The 17,192-nt window shown below is 40.4% G+C and overlaps 1 protein-coding gene across 3 annotated transcripts in view; it reads left to right on the top strand.

Annotated features, from left to right (window-relative positions):
* Positions 1-17,192, top strand: part of LOC113500362 (protein C21orf2 homolog) — a 48,654-nt gene that overhangs the window by 26,780 nt on the left and 4,682 nt on the right. For 2 of the 3 annotated variants that reach the window (XM_026881129.1, XM_026881131.1), the window contains exons 2-7: positions 9,807-9,872; positions 14,493-14,660; positions 14,877-14,949; positions 15,210-15,275; positions 15,657-15,749; positions 16,778-16,837. In XM_026881129.1, the coding sequence (XP_026736930.1) occupies positions 9,807-9,872; positions 14,493-14,660; positions 14,877-14,949; positions 15,210-15,275; positions 15,657-15,749; positions 16,778-16,837 (526 nt within the window). The remainder of the gene's footprint in view (positions 1-9,806; positions 9,873-14,492; positions 14,661-14,876; positions 14,950-15,209; positions 15,276-15,656; positions 15,750-16,777; positions 16,838-17,192) is intronic. The other variant, XM_026881130.1, reaches the window with a different exon arrangement.

The following is a 17,192-nucleotide window of genomic DNA, read 5'->3' as shown; positions in this document are numbered from 1 at the left end:
TGATCGCGATCGATACGACACGTGTGTGTGTGTGTGTGTGAGTGTGACAGAGCTGACCTAGATAGCGGCTCCTCAGAGGTGACAATTAATGGAAAAGATGTTTAGTTTTGTAATAATGTTGTAGTAGAATCTTTCCCGTTTCGAAACCGGGCACTTGATTGGAGATTCGTAATTTTTGCGAGTATACGGATGTTTCGGTAAAGACTTGTTGTTGCAATAAAGGGTTTGTTCGTATTCCAGCATGTTCATGGAATCTGACATCTCGCAAGGCCTGCATGTCAAAGCTTGAACGAGTTGTTTATTTGACGAAAGGCATGCCTACACAGTATAACCTCTTGGAGACTTATATCGCCATATGTAGGAAAGGTATACAACATCTCTTACTTAACACCATCCAGACAGTGCGAGTCATATACATTGCTGGCAATGATATATCACTTTTAAACCCAAGGCAGCGCGGCGCCGCTATGTATTTCTACTAGCACGACATTCGTCACCTCGTCTAAACGTCTTCTATAATTTAGGGTGTTCTAACTTCAGTTGCCGAACACTCGTATGTGTGGGTGTATCAATGGTATCGATGGCGTGATATCGGCCACTCGGCCACTGTTATCGATAAGTCATTACATGGTGTCACTGTTCTGTCTTATTTATATATTTGATGTTCGGTTTGATGGTGGAGGAAATTAGGACATCTTGTTATAGCTACTTGTTTTTTATATTAATATGGTGGAAAGTGATTTTCGTAAGGTTTTTGTTTTGGTCGTGAATTTTACCTCTCTAGAAGTTGCCTGAGATGATTTAACTCGAATAGTAACTCAAAAGTGTTTGATATGAAAGTTTTTGAATCCATGCTGCACAAAGCAATGGTGATTATAAAAAATGTTATGAAATTTTTTCTAACGAGCTTCAAATAAGTAATCTTTTGTCAAACCTTTCAAGCTATGATTAAATACGTTTGAGACAAACTAAACAAAGTCGACAAGATCAAATTGAAACCGCCCGAGAACATTTTTAAGAACCATCCCTTAGAAACACTCTTTTAAATAGGAAAAAATCGCATGTAAATCGATTCACCCGTTTAAGAGCCACGCTCTGACACGATATATATCTGTACCTCTACCATGAGTTTTGAGTGACCGGGCTCGCTAGCGTCTGCGTAAAAAATATCTATGACAAAATGTACAGCGCCCCTAGCGGTCACTTGACAAACTAAAATCGGTAGTATGAGTTGACAAATAAAACCTATCGAAACATTCAAAACGTCTTCGACAGCGAGTAGCGAGCGCGTAACGTTTTGCGGTGGTTTCTCTAAGAAAACGGTACCATGAGTCACAAATTTGACAGATGGTATCGACAAATACCATTACGATTGTAGTTAAGTAACTCACTTGCTAAACAAGGTGTGAAACGGTATTCGGTTTATAGTAATTGTTTAGTTTTGAGTATTTCTTGTGAGAATCATGTCGGCAAGAGAGTATTTAAAATCAAGTAGCACTAGTTAAAAGTCAATTTACATTGAATACACGCTGTCACTTTTTACAATGAAACATACATAAATTCATTATTAAGGAAACGCTGGAAATAAGTAGCCTTCACAGAGGGCCCCACCCCAACCAATAGTTCATTAAGTAATATTACATTATATTAAAATATACTGAATATTTTATACTCTATGAAGTTTAAAATTATTAGGATTATTCAAACACTAGCTGTAGCCCAGGACTCCGTCCACGTGGACTTCAGTTTATAGCGTTCGGTGGTCCCCGTTTCCATCAGGCTATCTGACAAATTCAATACAATCGGTTCAGTAGGATTGGCGTGAAAGCGAGACAGATAAATTTTCGCATTTATAATATTAGTTTCAATAGATGCACAGTTTATCGGTATATGAAACAATTCAACAAAACTATCACGATCAATCGCAAGACATATAGGTACTCCCCAAAGTTGCGCCACATAACCATTCCTAGGTACTGTTATATCCTAAATTACACGCGCAGGAATATAAAATTAAACCGATGACACCGCGGGTTTACACGTGTCATCGTGTATAGTTTCAATAAGTCGATGTCAGCATTTACTCGTCGCTCGTAATTTTTCGATAAAGATTAAGCAGTGTGGATTTGAACGCCGTCGCGGAACATATTTTATAATTGTAAACTCTTTAATTAATTAAAAGTATTTCAGAGTAATTTCTATCTCCTTTTTTTAAAAAGTCATCCTGAACCCACCCCGTAACAGTACCCACGACACCGCTTTCAATTTAATAATGAAAAATTACTAAAACCCAAAAGAGCAAGAAGAAAAGTGTCCATCTATTTGTGATATCAAAAGAGTTCGTATATCTACATCAACCGCATAATTAAAAAAAAAAACACTTTGCTAAACTTCAACGGCAAAGATGGCGACTTGAGCGGTTTGTTTTTTGCCATCGGAATTTAACGAAATTCTCCATAATCCGAAATCTGCGGATATATGTTGTCGACTCAAAATCAATATTTTTTTATGTTTTGTTATTCATATAAGGTTTCGATCGAGTTTACCGTAGTCCTGCATGAAATTATTAATGTAGATTTGAAGCTTTTTCGGGAATATATATCTTACTCTGTCTTTTAAGCAACGTTAGAAAGAAACAACTACATTAGGCGTGAAGTTAGGCACGTTCGACAACATGACAAGTATGACAACACGAATACTACAATAACAATCGAGCTCTCGATAGCGAGCGCGTCAAGGTTTTTTAAACTCATGGTATGAGTCCGATTGTAAACTATTCGAACCGCGTTTATACGCTATCGACTGTAGTAACGTCATTGACGTTTTCGATGGCAACTCATGGTAGAGGTACTGAATAGTCAAAACGAAAGTGCTGACTCTGGTTGCAGCTTATAATCATCCATCCAAAAGTTATAAGGCAGTCGGTTTCCTACCAGCGACGTGCGGTCTACCCTCAAATACACGAAATGACGTCATTAAACATAAACGTCACTCAATGCCGAGTGCTTCGTGGGTGCCACCGAAATATGCACCTTAATGTTATTGCAGTAGAGTTGAAATTTGTTTGTAAGATGATTCGTTGAGTAATGATACTACGTAGAGGGCGCCATTGACGCTGTACAGCTTGTAGTCACGAAATACCTGATGTGGTATGGAGGTTAGGGATATTATACCTTAAAGTAAGAGTTGTAGAGTCGATATTTGTGTGTAAAATGATTGGTTGTCTTAAAACGTTATGTAGAGGTCGCTACTATACAACTTGTAGTCACGATGCACTTACTTGGTATGAAGTTAGGGATTATAGTTCTTAAAGCCTTGTTGTAGAGTTGAGATTTGCATGTACAGATTTTTTTTTAGTAAATTAAATTTTAAAGTTTATCAATATAAAAATAAGGGTATCTTAAAGAATACTAGCTGAGCCCTTCCTGTTTAAATAACTTATTCCATACGCTTGATGCGTATGGAATAAGTTATTTAAACAGTTTGATTTTATTTTTCATTATTTTAAGTCCTTTTTTTAGCTGTGTTTTAGTATTCGGCATAGAAAAATAACCTAAACTGTTCCTTCTGTCCGAAACATCCTATTACCGTTTCAACTATCTATTAAAACCTAATGAAAATCGCTACAGCAGTTACGAATAAAACTATCCATCATTTTCATTCTGGGAACCCGCCATTCTATCCTAGATCATAGTCCCAGTTACCTCTCAGCCCCGTTACTCCCCTGCGCAGTGTGTGCTCGACACACGACGGATTCGGTGCCCGGCTGGAGTGCCGCCAGCTCCTGCGCACCACTGACAACGACGCACTGCGTTTATGAAGACTATGGTCTGGGATCAGGTTTTTTTTTTACATTTCACTGTATTAAATATTATTATTTTTATCGTGAGACCGATCCAGTATTAAATGATGCAACGGTTTACTCACGCGTATTTATCGGGAGTGCCCGACTAGTTTCGGACCCAACCGGAGTCCTTATTTATGAGCTGACGTGCGTCAGCCGTCAAAGAATATTGTTTATTATATTGTAGTCACACACTTATTTTAAGCGGATTTAAGATGTACATAGTTATGCTGCGTATGTAGACCAATTTCTGTAAAAAAACTGCAATAGAAAACGGTCTTTGAACTAGGTCAGTGACCATTTAAAATTATCTGGGAATCACCAATGCGGTGCCAAAACAATAAATTAGAACAGACGAATCCGAAACTATAAAAAAACGTTTCAAAATAGGTTTTCCACTATCCTCACTCCATCTAGACTTTTGACACAAAACCCTTTCGTAAATCTCTAACCTATTGTATACCTTAACGCCCTAACAATAGAACTTAAAATGCCATTTAAACAAATACTACATTTAATCGTTAATGTAAAATTCAAAAAAAAAACCAAATATAACCTCAAGCCTACCACAATACAGTTTAAATTACAATGCGTTTAAATTACAAGCAACGAATCCATTCTGAACTCGAATGCATTCGATTTTGAACTATATGCTTCAAGTAATAAGTTTGGTATTCAATTGTATGTTACGTAGGGTTGTCGCGACAGTACGAGCAGATACGGAAGGTGGTCGAACCCGCGGTACGGGACTAGTCTCATGGTTTATGGTAATTTGTGGTGATTGTGGTCTGTAGTCTATGCCCCGTTGTGTTGCCAGCTTAAACTATTTTGAGGTAGCTTATGTATGCGAGGGCTTGAGTTTGAGTGGATGTAAATGATGGTTATATTTTCAACCAACTTCAAATAGGAGTAGGTTCTTAATTCGTCTGTTTTTTTTTATATTTGTTACTTCAGGGCTTCGGGGTGGATGGATGAACCGAATTGTGGATGCTTACTTAGCTGGCTATTAATCCCATCCAATATATCGGTGTTTGAAAGTCTCAATGTTACTAAAAAATAATTATTTGGATTCTTCGCTATCTTCCATAATTGCGGTATAGTGCCAGTATGGCAACAATGCATTCCGGAGTACCTAACTAGTACATACATATATTCTTTGATATTGAATTATAGTTTCTACTCCCCCCTCTCCCACCATAAAACAGCACCGTAACATTTGTAATGGCCTCACTCACAATGGGCCACCATTACAGCCAGCAGCTGTCTCTCCTCAGTACCGCCGAGTCATGGTGGTCGCGGCGCACGGCTTTCCCCTCCGCACGACGCCGTGCCACTACAGTTATTGCAAAGATATACCGTTCAAGAGAAGATAGATTTTGTTCATTATTTAAGTATATCAGATTTTTTTGGAAAAGCAGGAAAATCCTCATGTACATTAGGTTAGGAAACTGTAGTCGTAGTGTCAGAACTCAGAGTCATACTGATTAAACCTAAATGCCGTGTGAGGGCTAGCGCTTTGGTGTCGTACTGCTTTGCAATTCATCTTTTTGAAAGCTTATAATTTTATCTATACTAATGCTATCCTAGTTGTGGGGGGGACAAAGCTCTACGTCGTCGTGTATTGAGCTATCTCGCTTCTGCGATATTGATAATGTAAGATGTTTTGGAAGGCCTCCTGATTTCCTTAAGGTGGTCTAGCGGAATACTGAAATTACTTCTTGTTCCATCAGATTGCCGCTGTTCACTCTTTAATCATTATCCCTCTTTGTTTTTCTGAGAGGCGTAGAAATATATAGGTCCCACTGCTTGTTGAAAACCTCCTTTTAATGTCCGCTAGTGATTCCGATCTTACATTGTCCAGTCAAGTTCCAAACGTTTTCAGACCGACCCTCTTTAGCTTGCTAAATTAATAGAAATTTACGCAAACATTCTACACACGGAACGTCCCAGTAGGTAGTAATGTTCACTCATTAAAGATTAACATCTGTAGAGTTTCATAAACCCAATACCCATAACCGAGACTCATAGATCACGGCTCACCGTTTCACTTTCGCTTGTCGATGACCTCCCGACCGGAGCTTCCGCCGCGCGCCGGTACACTGACCCCTCTGTGCGGAGGCAACAGCTGTACTGGATAGATAAGCGGCAATGGAAGCTAAATGTAGCGAAATAGTTGTTGCGAGTACCAGTAGCTGGGTAAAGCTCTGCTCACAAATGGATTAGTTTTGTCGTCAGGTTTAAGGTCCTTAGAAATTATCTTGAAATTATTGAATATCGTTTTCTTGAAGCTGTTGTTAAAGATTTTTTGGTAAAGCTCGATGGACTGATTACCTAAAAAAGGTAGGACAAAGGTAGGGGTCGGACTATATGCGGAAGGGAGAGGACCGGGTGTTGTTGCACAATTTGGGGGAGGCCTATGTCCAGTAGTGGACCGAGATAGGCTGAGTTGGTACATAGAGTTTTTTATAGAAACATACCACTAAACAAAAGAAACATAACATAAGAACATACTGACCATTTCCTCGCGTTTCAACTTTTTTTGGAGATTCGTCACAGTAGATAATATTTTTTGCTGAACTTAAAGCGTGGTGCTGATGCATTTGTCACGTCGTTTTTTGTTTACCATCACAGCATTGGCAAAAATGTTAAGTGTCTAAGTTATTTTCATATAAAAAGAGAAACTTTTAAGCATATTCAGTAAAATGGATTTTGACTCTCTTTAAATTCAATAAAACAATGAACCAATCAGTACAAGACGAAAGTTACCACCGTCATCAGTTCCGTGGGTGTCAACGCCCACGCGCACACTGACTATGGTTGCTCCGGCACCGATGTGGTAACAATACCTTACACAGTCTCGACGTATTAGTAAGATTAGATTATTTTGTTAATGCGGGGGAATCCTCATGGACACCCACTCCCTCGGGGGAGGAAATGGGTAGTGTCAGACTCTTACTGACTAAATCTGAACCGCCGTGCTACGACATCCGCGTTGTTGTGTCGGTGTATGGCAATGCGTTGCAACCCTTCATTTACATTAGTAAGATTCCTGTAAAGGGAAAAAAAACATGGATTCTCTCCTTCATTGAAATCAATAAAAATGATATAGTTCAATGGTTAAAAGATTAATTTGAAGGCAGGTGTATCATTTTACCTTAAATTTTCTCGCTGTTCAAATAAATACTTGTTTCCTTACGATCATGGATTGCGCAGTTAATAGATTACATCTGCACTTAGATAGCAGTGTATCTTATAATATGCGAGACCTCTCATCAGCTGAGCTAGGGCGGCGCTATAACCGGCGCGTGTCAAGAGAGGGCGCTCACCCCGCGCGTGACGTGACGCGCCCTCGACGACACGCGTCACGCACTGCACGCTGCGTGATTACGTGACGTGTCAGTATGCGAGGAGAGGCGGTGGGTTCATGTAAAGTGTACCCTAGCAACAAGTGTTGATACTTCTGTCTATAGGAAGTTAGGTAGTAATTGGTTTTCAAAACTTCAACAGAATGTAGTGTTCAGATAAGGAGCTATTTTGGTATGAAGCTACCGGCTTACTTATTATAATGGCAGAACTGTCGTCTTTGTAAACGCCAGTTGCCGCTATACGCTGTTAAGAGCCTTTATTTTTGGTAAGGCGGGGGAGTCCTCATGGACACCCACTCCCTCGGGGGAGGAAATGGGTAGTGTCAGACTGTTACTGACTAAACCTGAACCGCCGTGCTACGTCATCCGCGTTTTTGTGTCGGTGTATGGCAATGCGTTGCAATTCTTCATACGCTGCTAAGAGCCTAATCACGTTTCCACAAAAGCAACAGTTGGGCTTCTAAAGCTACATAAATAAGGTATTTTTTGACTGACCTGTACGTTTTTACAAGATTGCGTTGTTTTGACTTTCAACTGTTTTTATCAGACTCCGATCGGAGTTTTCCTTCTGTACTTCATACACATTGTGACCATGCCGTTGCCAACCAATGATTATACAATACAATTGACATAATTAATGGATGCAGAGTTCAGACTGAAATAACATCTCTATTAGATCATACAGTGGCCACTCTTATATGAACTGCACGGGTTACCGAGTAGCTTGTTTTACCAGACCAAAGACCACTGGGCGGGGGTTCCATATTACCCTGTATGTTGAAAATATTTTGTCCAATACTTGTTTTAAGTTATGAGTTTTTACTGATCACTGAAATCTGACTGATCTAACTCAGCCTGGCATTATCATCATGTTTCCCAAATGTTTTGTTGTCGGCTTCCAGTCTAGCCAGATACAGCTCAGTACTAGTGTTTGTCAAGAAGCGTTTGCCTGTCTGAATTGCCGTCAATTATAAAATAATATAAATCGTTTGTCAAGGAAACACTTTAACAATGTTTCGTCACGATACGATCAGTAGTTGTCAAACTTGTGACTGTTGCTCATTGAGTACGTCACGATATGAAAGTTGTTAACGATATAATTACTAACAGATTATTATAATGATCAGTCGATATCGTGGTCTCTACTTAATTATAATATTTGTTTAAACATAGTTTCAAATCTTTGTTTGTAGAAAGTTAACGTTTCCGTTTTTGTGACTTTCTTATAATAATTAGGTGCCGTTTCATATGCACGCGGTATTTGGTATTGGGCATAATTACCGTAATAAAGTAATCGATAGACGTAGTCACAAATGATAAATAGTGTTGTTAAGTATAATCATATTTTTTTAACGGCTCCTTCACACTTTTTAATGCGCCCTTTGGCGGAGTTGGTATTTTGTAGCCAAAGTTAAATAGTGGAGACAATTCAAGGTTACACCCGAAGCTACTTCCAAATCATTGATATTGTATCCTCTCGCTTATTATATAACTATAACACGAATACAGCCGTGTGTAGTACGTGCCGCGAATACAAGTGTCGCGGTGTCGGCTGCGCGTGCGCACCTAGTACCGACAGCAACGACATTAGGCTAACACAATCACGTTTACAAGTAATAGGTATTATTTGTAGAAGCATGACAGCGCACTACATGGTGTATGGCGGCATCTCTCTTCCACAACTGCTGTAACATTAATTTAAGAGGTGGTCTCTGTCTACAATCAAAGAAAGTTCAAAACTATCCATGAACTATCGAATTTAACTCTAATATAGCAGGACAAATCGTTTGTAACTTTGCAATAGGTATGTCTATTGCAAAGTTACAAACGATTTTAAACAATTTTGGCAGTATTTTAAGTATAAAAAACTCGCGTGTTTATCGGGATTGCCCGACTAGTTGCGGACCCAACCGGAGTCCCTGATCATGAGCAGCGGGGTCTTGACTGTCTTGATTCGAGTAGTTTGTGAATTTAATTTTGTTCATTGGCTTTTTTTGCTATCTGTACGAATATGTTTGATAGTTAAGTATTATTGCTGCGGCACATGGCGGCGCGACCTTGCTTTGTTTACTATAGTATTATGTTGGTAAGTGTGGTCTGTGACGTCATAGTGTGCATTTCCGGTGTGTTGTATAATAGTTGTTGGATCAGCTGGTTTGACACTCAGTCGGATGTCGCTGTCTGAGTATGAAATAATCTTACAGTATACAATATTATGTGTTAACAACAGAAACATACAATTAACTTCAACTCAAAAACTTCTGAGATAAACTTGACTAAAAGTATTTCATGTAATATGAAAAAAAGAAAAAAAATGTGGTATATTCTTTATACATGTATATATTTAAAACAGACGCTATCTAATATACATATAAAATTTTCGTGCCACGACGGACGTAATTGAACTCCTCCGAAACGGCTCGACTTATTCTCATGCAAAGTTTGCAGTTACAGCTGGTTATTCTATGTATATATATATATATATAAATATATTTACGAATAGGCTTATGTCTAGTCTCGTCCACTCCAGCCTCACCTCCTTGCCTTGGGTCGATGTTACTGTACCTCACATAAAACGCGTGTCTCTCCTGTTGCAGGGGCGCGGAGCTCGGAGACGTCAGCCTGCTGCGGCGGATGCCCAACGTGGAGGTGCTCGCGCTCAGGTGAGGACAGCATGACTTACCAGAAGAGTTGGTCACTTAAGCATACACGTAATACTTAGTCGATGTAGGGCGTTTGTCCTACATCCGCCAGTCCAGTACCAGTTAAACTTAAGTGAAACTGGGCTGGTCACATCTGACTTAAGGCAAATAAGTTCTGGGCAAAGGCATCACAAAACACTGGATAGCTGAAGACAGGAGGTGAATGGCTATTCTGCCCTCTTCCTCTCTCCTAAATTTTTGCGCGCCCAACAGGGTCCATATTGGTCTTTAACTGTAACTTTTTTTACCATCTCAGTAACATATGGAATGCAATAAATGATTGAGTATTTAGTATTGACCTCGCGGCGGGCCCAGAAGAAGATGGCTGGACCAACTCGACTCTTTCGCACGAAAAGAGACATTTGCCCTTCAGTTTCACGCTAATGGCTGATAAATAACAACCTGTAAAAGTCCCACTACTTGAGAATGGGATCCCATATGTGGAAGAGTAAAGCTTAGATCTTCATTCGACTTTGTTTGTCATGTCCATAGATTTGCGTTGACGTGATTTTGATTTGTCAGTGCAATACATTTGAGCAATTTTATCTGCGTTAGTCTAAAGTATAATCTGTTTATTATAATAATTATTGTATAATCTTGATCAGCCTAGCCTTTTCCCAACTATGATGTTGTTTTCCAGTATAAACGAATATAGCTAAGTTCATGCAAAGAATGCCCCTATTCACGTGCCAGTTACGACAGCTATGTTATATCCCCTAGTTCCCTAACTAGTGGGTGTGTGGGTGTGTGCTGGGCGCGGCGCCGCACCACGCCATGTGCTGTCCGTGCTGTTGCTGTAGTTACGAATCGATCCCGAGTAACAAGTGTCGGCCGCGCCCCCGCGCCCCGCCCGGTCACTGCTGACTAATCAGAGTGTTGTGATAATGAGAAGTTATAGTTTGTTTGTAACTTGCTGTTTTCTTTTTATACCTGTACATGGTAACCCCCCTGTAGAGAAATTGTTCTTGCTGTGAAGCACGAAATGAGAAAATTGAACTCTTTTACTTCAGGTCTTCATTGTCGGCCAAGTTCACGCAGTTCAAAGTATAGCGACAGAATCTATTAGATTGTTATTATTGTTGTTTTGTTATGTTTTCAAAAACAAAATCAAAAAAGTGTTTTTTGTCAAAGAGGGCTGTTTTACAGTAATGACTCTAGTTGTGCGGTTTCAAAATCACATTCTTATGGAGAAGAACCGGCAAGAATCTCCATAACTTTTCATTTCCGTCTCCTTGTGCATATGAACTGTCTTTTATCACAGTATTTAAGTTGAAGTAATTAGTCGGCGCATCGTTTGCGTGTCCCTATCATGTAGTTAGTTACACAGACGTACTTATGTACAAGTTGTAAGCGCTCTAATATCCTGAGCACATAATCCAATAACCCTTTAGTGTCTGCACACAGCGCCACGCGACAGGGGAGCGCAGAAGGAACACTTATTTACCCCTAATAAGCTGTTAGGGACATAGTGCTCGCAGAAGAGCTTCCACAATTTTCGATTTTGGGCAGCAAGTTCGATGTCTTTCCAGCCTAGACCAGTTGAGGCAGCCTCCTTACGGGGGTGACCCGGCCGTCTCTTCCCATAGGCTAGCCTCGTCAGACCTTGTTTGGACAGATGGTTGTCTGGTCTCCTCATAACATGCCCAATCACGCGCCACTTTCTCAGTCGGATCTCTTAGTCTATAGGTTTTTGGCCAGTCACCTCCCAAAGTCTCCCGAACTCCCAGTATTCGTAGTATGGTAGTAGTATTAGAATACTTTGTTGAAACTAAGTCAACGCAGGCAAACTGTTGTAAAAGTTTTCTTCCAGCTAGTCTGACAGTTGTGGGTAGTTTTAAATGAGCTAGTAAGTAATATTACCCGATATATTCATTGTACGTGATCAGACTTGATTTTCTGTCGCCGCCTGCGCGGTGGCGGTGGCCGAGGCGAGCGGTCGCGACCCGTCTGCCGCGCGCCGCTGTCTGCTGTCCTATTACTTATGGGACACTTCGGGGATCAGCTGTAGTCAATGATCGATCGTAAAACTGAATAGTCCTTCATTTACCTAATATTAGAAAAGAGATAACGTTTAGTAATGCTTGTAATTACAGCAAGTCATAATTAAATAGCCTTAATTTGACTGTGCAACTAGTAACGTTTTAAAAGTGTCTGGAAAACGGCCTATTTTAAATAAAAGCTTTTGATTTTGTTTGTAGTGGGCAGTTTTCAGAAATGACAAATGTGGGAATTCATGACTGTAGTTGCGCTTTTCCAAGAAGTCTTGGAGAAAGACACTGAAACAACCCAACAAAGGGACGTTAAAGAATTTTATTGTTAGTTTTGCAAACAGTCTTTTAGACATAACATTGAACTAAGTATATCTCGAGGTTTGATTCACTTTCTTCATTACGGCACTCACTGGAAGTCATGATCTAATAAGGTTTATAATTCAAAGTAATGTTCGTAATGCCGGCATTTGTTTTCGGGTTTCCCTATCTACGCTATATACCTATTGCGTCTAGTGTCTGTAGTATTCCTCAGACGAGTATTTAACGTGCTATTAAACAGTAATTACGGGCCGTCTTGTTAAGAATCCGGTAGGAAGTGGGGTTGGGGGGGGGGGTAGTCTGCAACCTGAACGTGGCAAGTCTGGGGTCGTGACCCGTCTGCTGCGCTGGGTGCATTGTTGCTACCTAGGAAGTTATATGTGGGTATTGGGTTTCAAGTTATTATAAGTCATTATTATCTTGCACTAGCTGTTGCCCGCGATTTCATCTGCGTGGGTAAAAGATATTATGTTTAGTTTAGTGTTTCTTGTGAGATGACGTCTGATAGAAAGTTATGGAAGAAGACATGTTGCGCCGACCACAAATAAAAATAATTGGGATAAGGGCAGGGGGATGATAATGATGACGTAACTTATATTACTCAATATGTTTGTTTATTGCATTCCACAATGGAGTTTATGGGATGTTAGTTAAATGGTATGGTAGGCATATAAGGATATACAATAGTTTTGGAGCATTGTGGCTCTTGCCGGGTATAACAAAAACAAAAACGTTATATGATCTAGTCTTTTTTTTTAGTGTGGATTATGAATACTTGTATAACAATATAATAGTTTATTTCTCGTCATGACGATATTTCTATCTGTTAAAAATATTAGTCACAGATGAGTTCCTTATCCATTTATAAGTCTATTGAAATAAGCAAGTGATAAGACAAAAGATTATTTTTTTATTATTTTTGTATTAGATAGCCGAATGGTTGAGGTCACCAAGACAAACCCAATGCGCGCGCCGTGTCCCGGGTGCGATCCCCGCGTAGGATAAGCATTTGTGTGATCCACAAATGCTTGCTCGGAGTCTGGATGTCTTGTGCATGTGATTTGTATGTTTGTGAAAACCGCGACACAAGGATTCCTTAGTGCGGGAGTCGCTTGTAAAAAAAACTATTTGAAAAAAAAAATGAATTCATTGGTAATAGAAAAACATTTATCAAGTGTAAAAGACAATATAAAGTTAGGTCGCGTCGCCACCTCACCACAACAATTAACAATGAGCAATCATAAGTCCGCAACAGGCCGGCTTCCGACATTGCGGCAAGGACCCGCCAATCAGAGCGTGCCGCGCGCGCGTTGCCCAATCACGAGCGAGCAGCGGAGACGTTGACCAATCACAGGAGACTGACCGTTGCGCTTTCAAAATTTTGAATTGTAACGGATTTTGAGTTTTATTTTGTGATGTCTAAGGTTGGTTTTGCAATGTTTCGCTGTCGTATCCTGCAGGATGTGAGCCCCGGTGTTTGGTCTTTCAAGCGTAGCGGCTGGTGAGGCGACTCAATACTAGAAAATCGCTAATAATTTGCTTCGTTTTAGACTTGTAAACTTAGTGTATTATTTAAGACGATATACGCTATAAGACCTATAAGTATTTCCATTTTTTCCGATATTCTTCTCAGGTTTGTGAGTTTGGAAAGGTCGACTTCAGCATTCATAAAAAGACATGTTAAAGTGATTAATGGTACGATATTAACTGCTTATGGAATCAATGTTTTTTTCTTCGAGCACTTATCGCCTATCGATTCGATTAGTTACTTCAATAATCAGTTCAAAAATTTAACTCTGACAAGTCGAAGTAATGTCATTCCATAAATCCGAGAGATCCAACCATTGCTAACGATTGGGTCTATGTAACTAATAGCTCTCGAGTGGCATGTAGTCCTTGTGGCGGGCGCTGCGCATGCGCGACCCCGGCTCGTGTTACCCTGCGCCGCGCTCGTGTGAGAGGCGCCCGCGAGGTCCGAGCTGCTGGAGTGAAACAATATTACTTGGTTATAATAATATGAAGTTGTCAGCTACGGCAGTATTATATTCCTGATGTTCACACAAAACAATGCGTACCAACAGACAAACAGCCACCCCCCAAGGAACTGTTAGCGGGATGAATTAAATGCATACCGCGTGGACTGATTAGACGTGGCGGGGGATAGAGAATTGTGAAAGAATTTCTGAGAAACTTATTTCGGAAAACCTCGTTCGATACTTAATAATTAAACCTATTTATTCGTTATGTAACTCGCCTGTTTCGAACATTCCAGTATAAACAAGATCCGCACGCTGGGCGACTTCGCGGGCTGCCGGCGGCTGCGCGAGCTGTACGTGCGCAAGAACGAGATCAACGACCTGCACGAGATCCGCCACCTGCGGCACCTGCCCGACCTCACCAGCCTGTGGCTCGACGAGAACCCCTGCACGCAGCATCCGCAGTGAGTACCGCCACTCAACTAGCTACCTGCACGAGATCCGCAACCTGCGAGTGGGATCCGTTCACATCTGCAAATATCTAAAATGTTAAAAGCCATGGTACCGTGAATTAGCTTTGAGAAATAGCAAAAAGGGGGAGTAAAATTAAAATATTCCACTTCAACAACAGGATCGTACGACATAACCTGTGACTGATTCAGGATTGTTTCTACTTTCAGATACAGAATGACAGTGCTTAGGAATCTACCGAACTTAGAGAAGTTAGACAACGTGCTGGTGCAGCCTGATGAAGTGAGTATGATCCGACTGTATTCAAATGTCTACATATATCAAAGATCCATGAAATATGAACTTTTTATCCGGAACGATAAAGTCTTTATTTTCGAATTACAGAGACGGTCTCCATTTGAACCCTATCAACGAATCTTAAAGATTGTGGGAGGGAGGTAGCGCACTATACGACGTAGACCGGCGTCTCCCATCCACAAATGTGACGGTATTGCATTGAAACGTGATAGTTTAGTAAATTTTCATGTATGTGTGTGTTTCAGGTTCAGGAGGCGATGCGGCGCGGGCTGCACATCCCCGACTCCGACGACGAGGGGTATCCGCAACAGGTGAGAACATTACACGATTAGCTATGAGGTCAATATAAAGGTTTAATACCGTATTTCGGAAGTCACGTTAAATTGTAGTCGATACGGGTAGTTAGAAGCTAGGAAGTCTGACAACCAGTCTGAGTAAAGGGTGTGTTGCTCAAGTAACTGGTTTGAGGAGGTCAGATAGGCAGTCGCTCCTTGTAAAACACTGGTACATAGCTGAATCTGGTTAGACTGGAAACCGACCACAATAGTTGGGAAAAGGCTAGGATGATAATGGAGTTGACAATATGCACAAAAATACTTATTATTCACCCATCCCTGGTTCTAATCAGGGTTATATAGATGGATTAGTTAATAAATGTCTAGTATTTATTCGTTAATATTTAACATTCGCAGCAAGAGAGCTACGGTCAGTACCGGCGGCAGCGGTCGTGCGAGTCCAGTCCCGATCGCGAGCCCGACTACTACACGCGTCCGACCAGGCACGAGGTAACACACATACATACAGACACTAACAACATGCATACACGAGTGGATACGAATGACGCCTGATGTTAACACTAGTGTGTGATGTGTTGAGACTGATTGTACTGCCAGTGTCAGGTGGTATTAGTGACCTGTATTATAATACGCCAAAAGGGCTCTTTGGATTCATGATTTCAGTTTAAACCATATAAATCACTGGGTTTTGTAAATTACATAGACAAAGTCATAGGAAGACAAAAAACAGGTGATGTTTTATAAAGAATTCGCAAGTCAAGCGTATTATAATAGAGGTCAGTAGCGAATATAATCAGACGATATATTATGTATGATTGAAGATTAACACATTGACCTGTTGTATGTTGTAACTAATTAATAATATATACAATTTGTGGCTCAGCGATACTTGACCAACCGTGGCACGCGAAAAATATTAATTTGTAAATATATTATGGATATAATTTAATAGTTATTTGTATAAACGATTGTATAGATTAGAATGACTTACAACTGTCCCATTGTTGGTGTCACGCAGAGAGCGATATTTAATTTCCTTGAGACAATTGATGTGAGAAAAACCATTTACTCTCTCACCTCGAGTCAGTAAAAAAGGATGAGTTTGTAAACTTGTAAACACTTTGTAAATTGTAAAATAATAGCAGTATTCTGTCAGTATACATATATTTAAGTTTCAAATCTTATGGGACAAGATATTGGCCACAGAATACTTCCCTGTGAGACACTCAATTTTAATGTCAAATTGAGGTACAAATTGACAAGTCGCATCAAAAATTAAAATTATTATTTAGATTGTGTAAAGTGATTAATAAACATGGATCACAGTTTGAAATGCTTCGTAATATCTTTCATAATAATATACCTGCGTGAGATACGCTACAGTGTCAAATGCTTCAGATAGGTCAAAGTCAAGTGCAACTTGATCTCCTTACCAATCGTAAAAGAGTAGTTTGGTTAGTCTTTTACGTGAGTGTCGAGTATCGTTGTCCACTGTGTGAGCTAACGTGTGGGCGCAGGGCAGCGACAGCTCGGAGGCCGGCGTCGAACCCGAGCCCGCGCGCGTCGAGCCGCCGCCGGTGAGTCCACGCACTGACCTATAGGCACCTAGTAGTGACCTGCGAGTAGTGTTTAGAATAAGGTCTTTAAACACAAGGTAACGCAAGTCATCTCACTCCTGACAACTATAGCTCCTAACGCTGCGGGTCTGTTCCGACTACAGTAGATTGGTGACTGTAATCGATCGACTGCTCTGGTGCCCAGTAGTAAGACACCTACAACTACAAACACCAACAAACCTACAACTTTTGTGTGACCCATGAATGCTTGTTCTAAGGTTTAGACCCCTCTGCGACACAAGGACTAAACTCCTTAGTGCGGGAGTAGATAAAAAGGAATTGATAATTTGCGTTATGTCATGTGTAGGTGACTTCA

This window comes from Trichoplusia ni, chromosome 13 (genome assembly GCF_003590095.1).
Source record: "Trichoplusia ni isolate ovarian cell line Hi5 chromosome 13, tn1, whole genome shotgun sequence".
Taxonomy (NCBI): domain Eukaryota; kingdom Metazoa; phylum Arthropoda; class Insecta; order Lepidoptera; family Noctuidae; genus Trichoplusia; species Trichoplusia ni.
The sequence above is the reverse complement of the archived record's forward strand: the minus strand, read 5'-3'. Positions and strand labels throughout refer to the sequence as shown.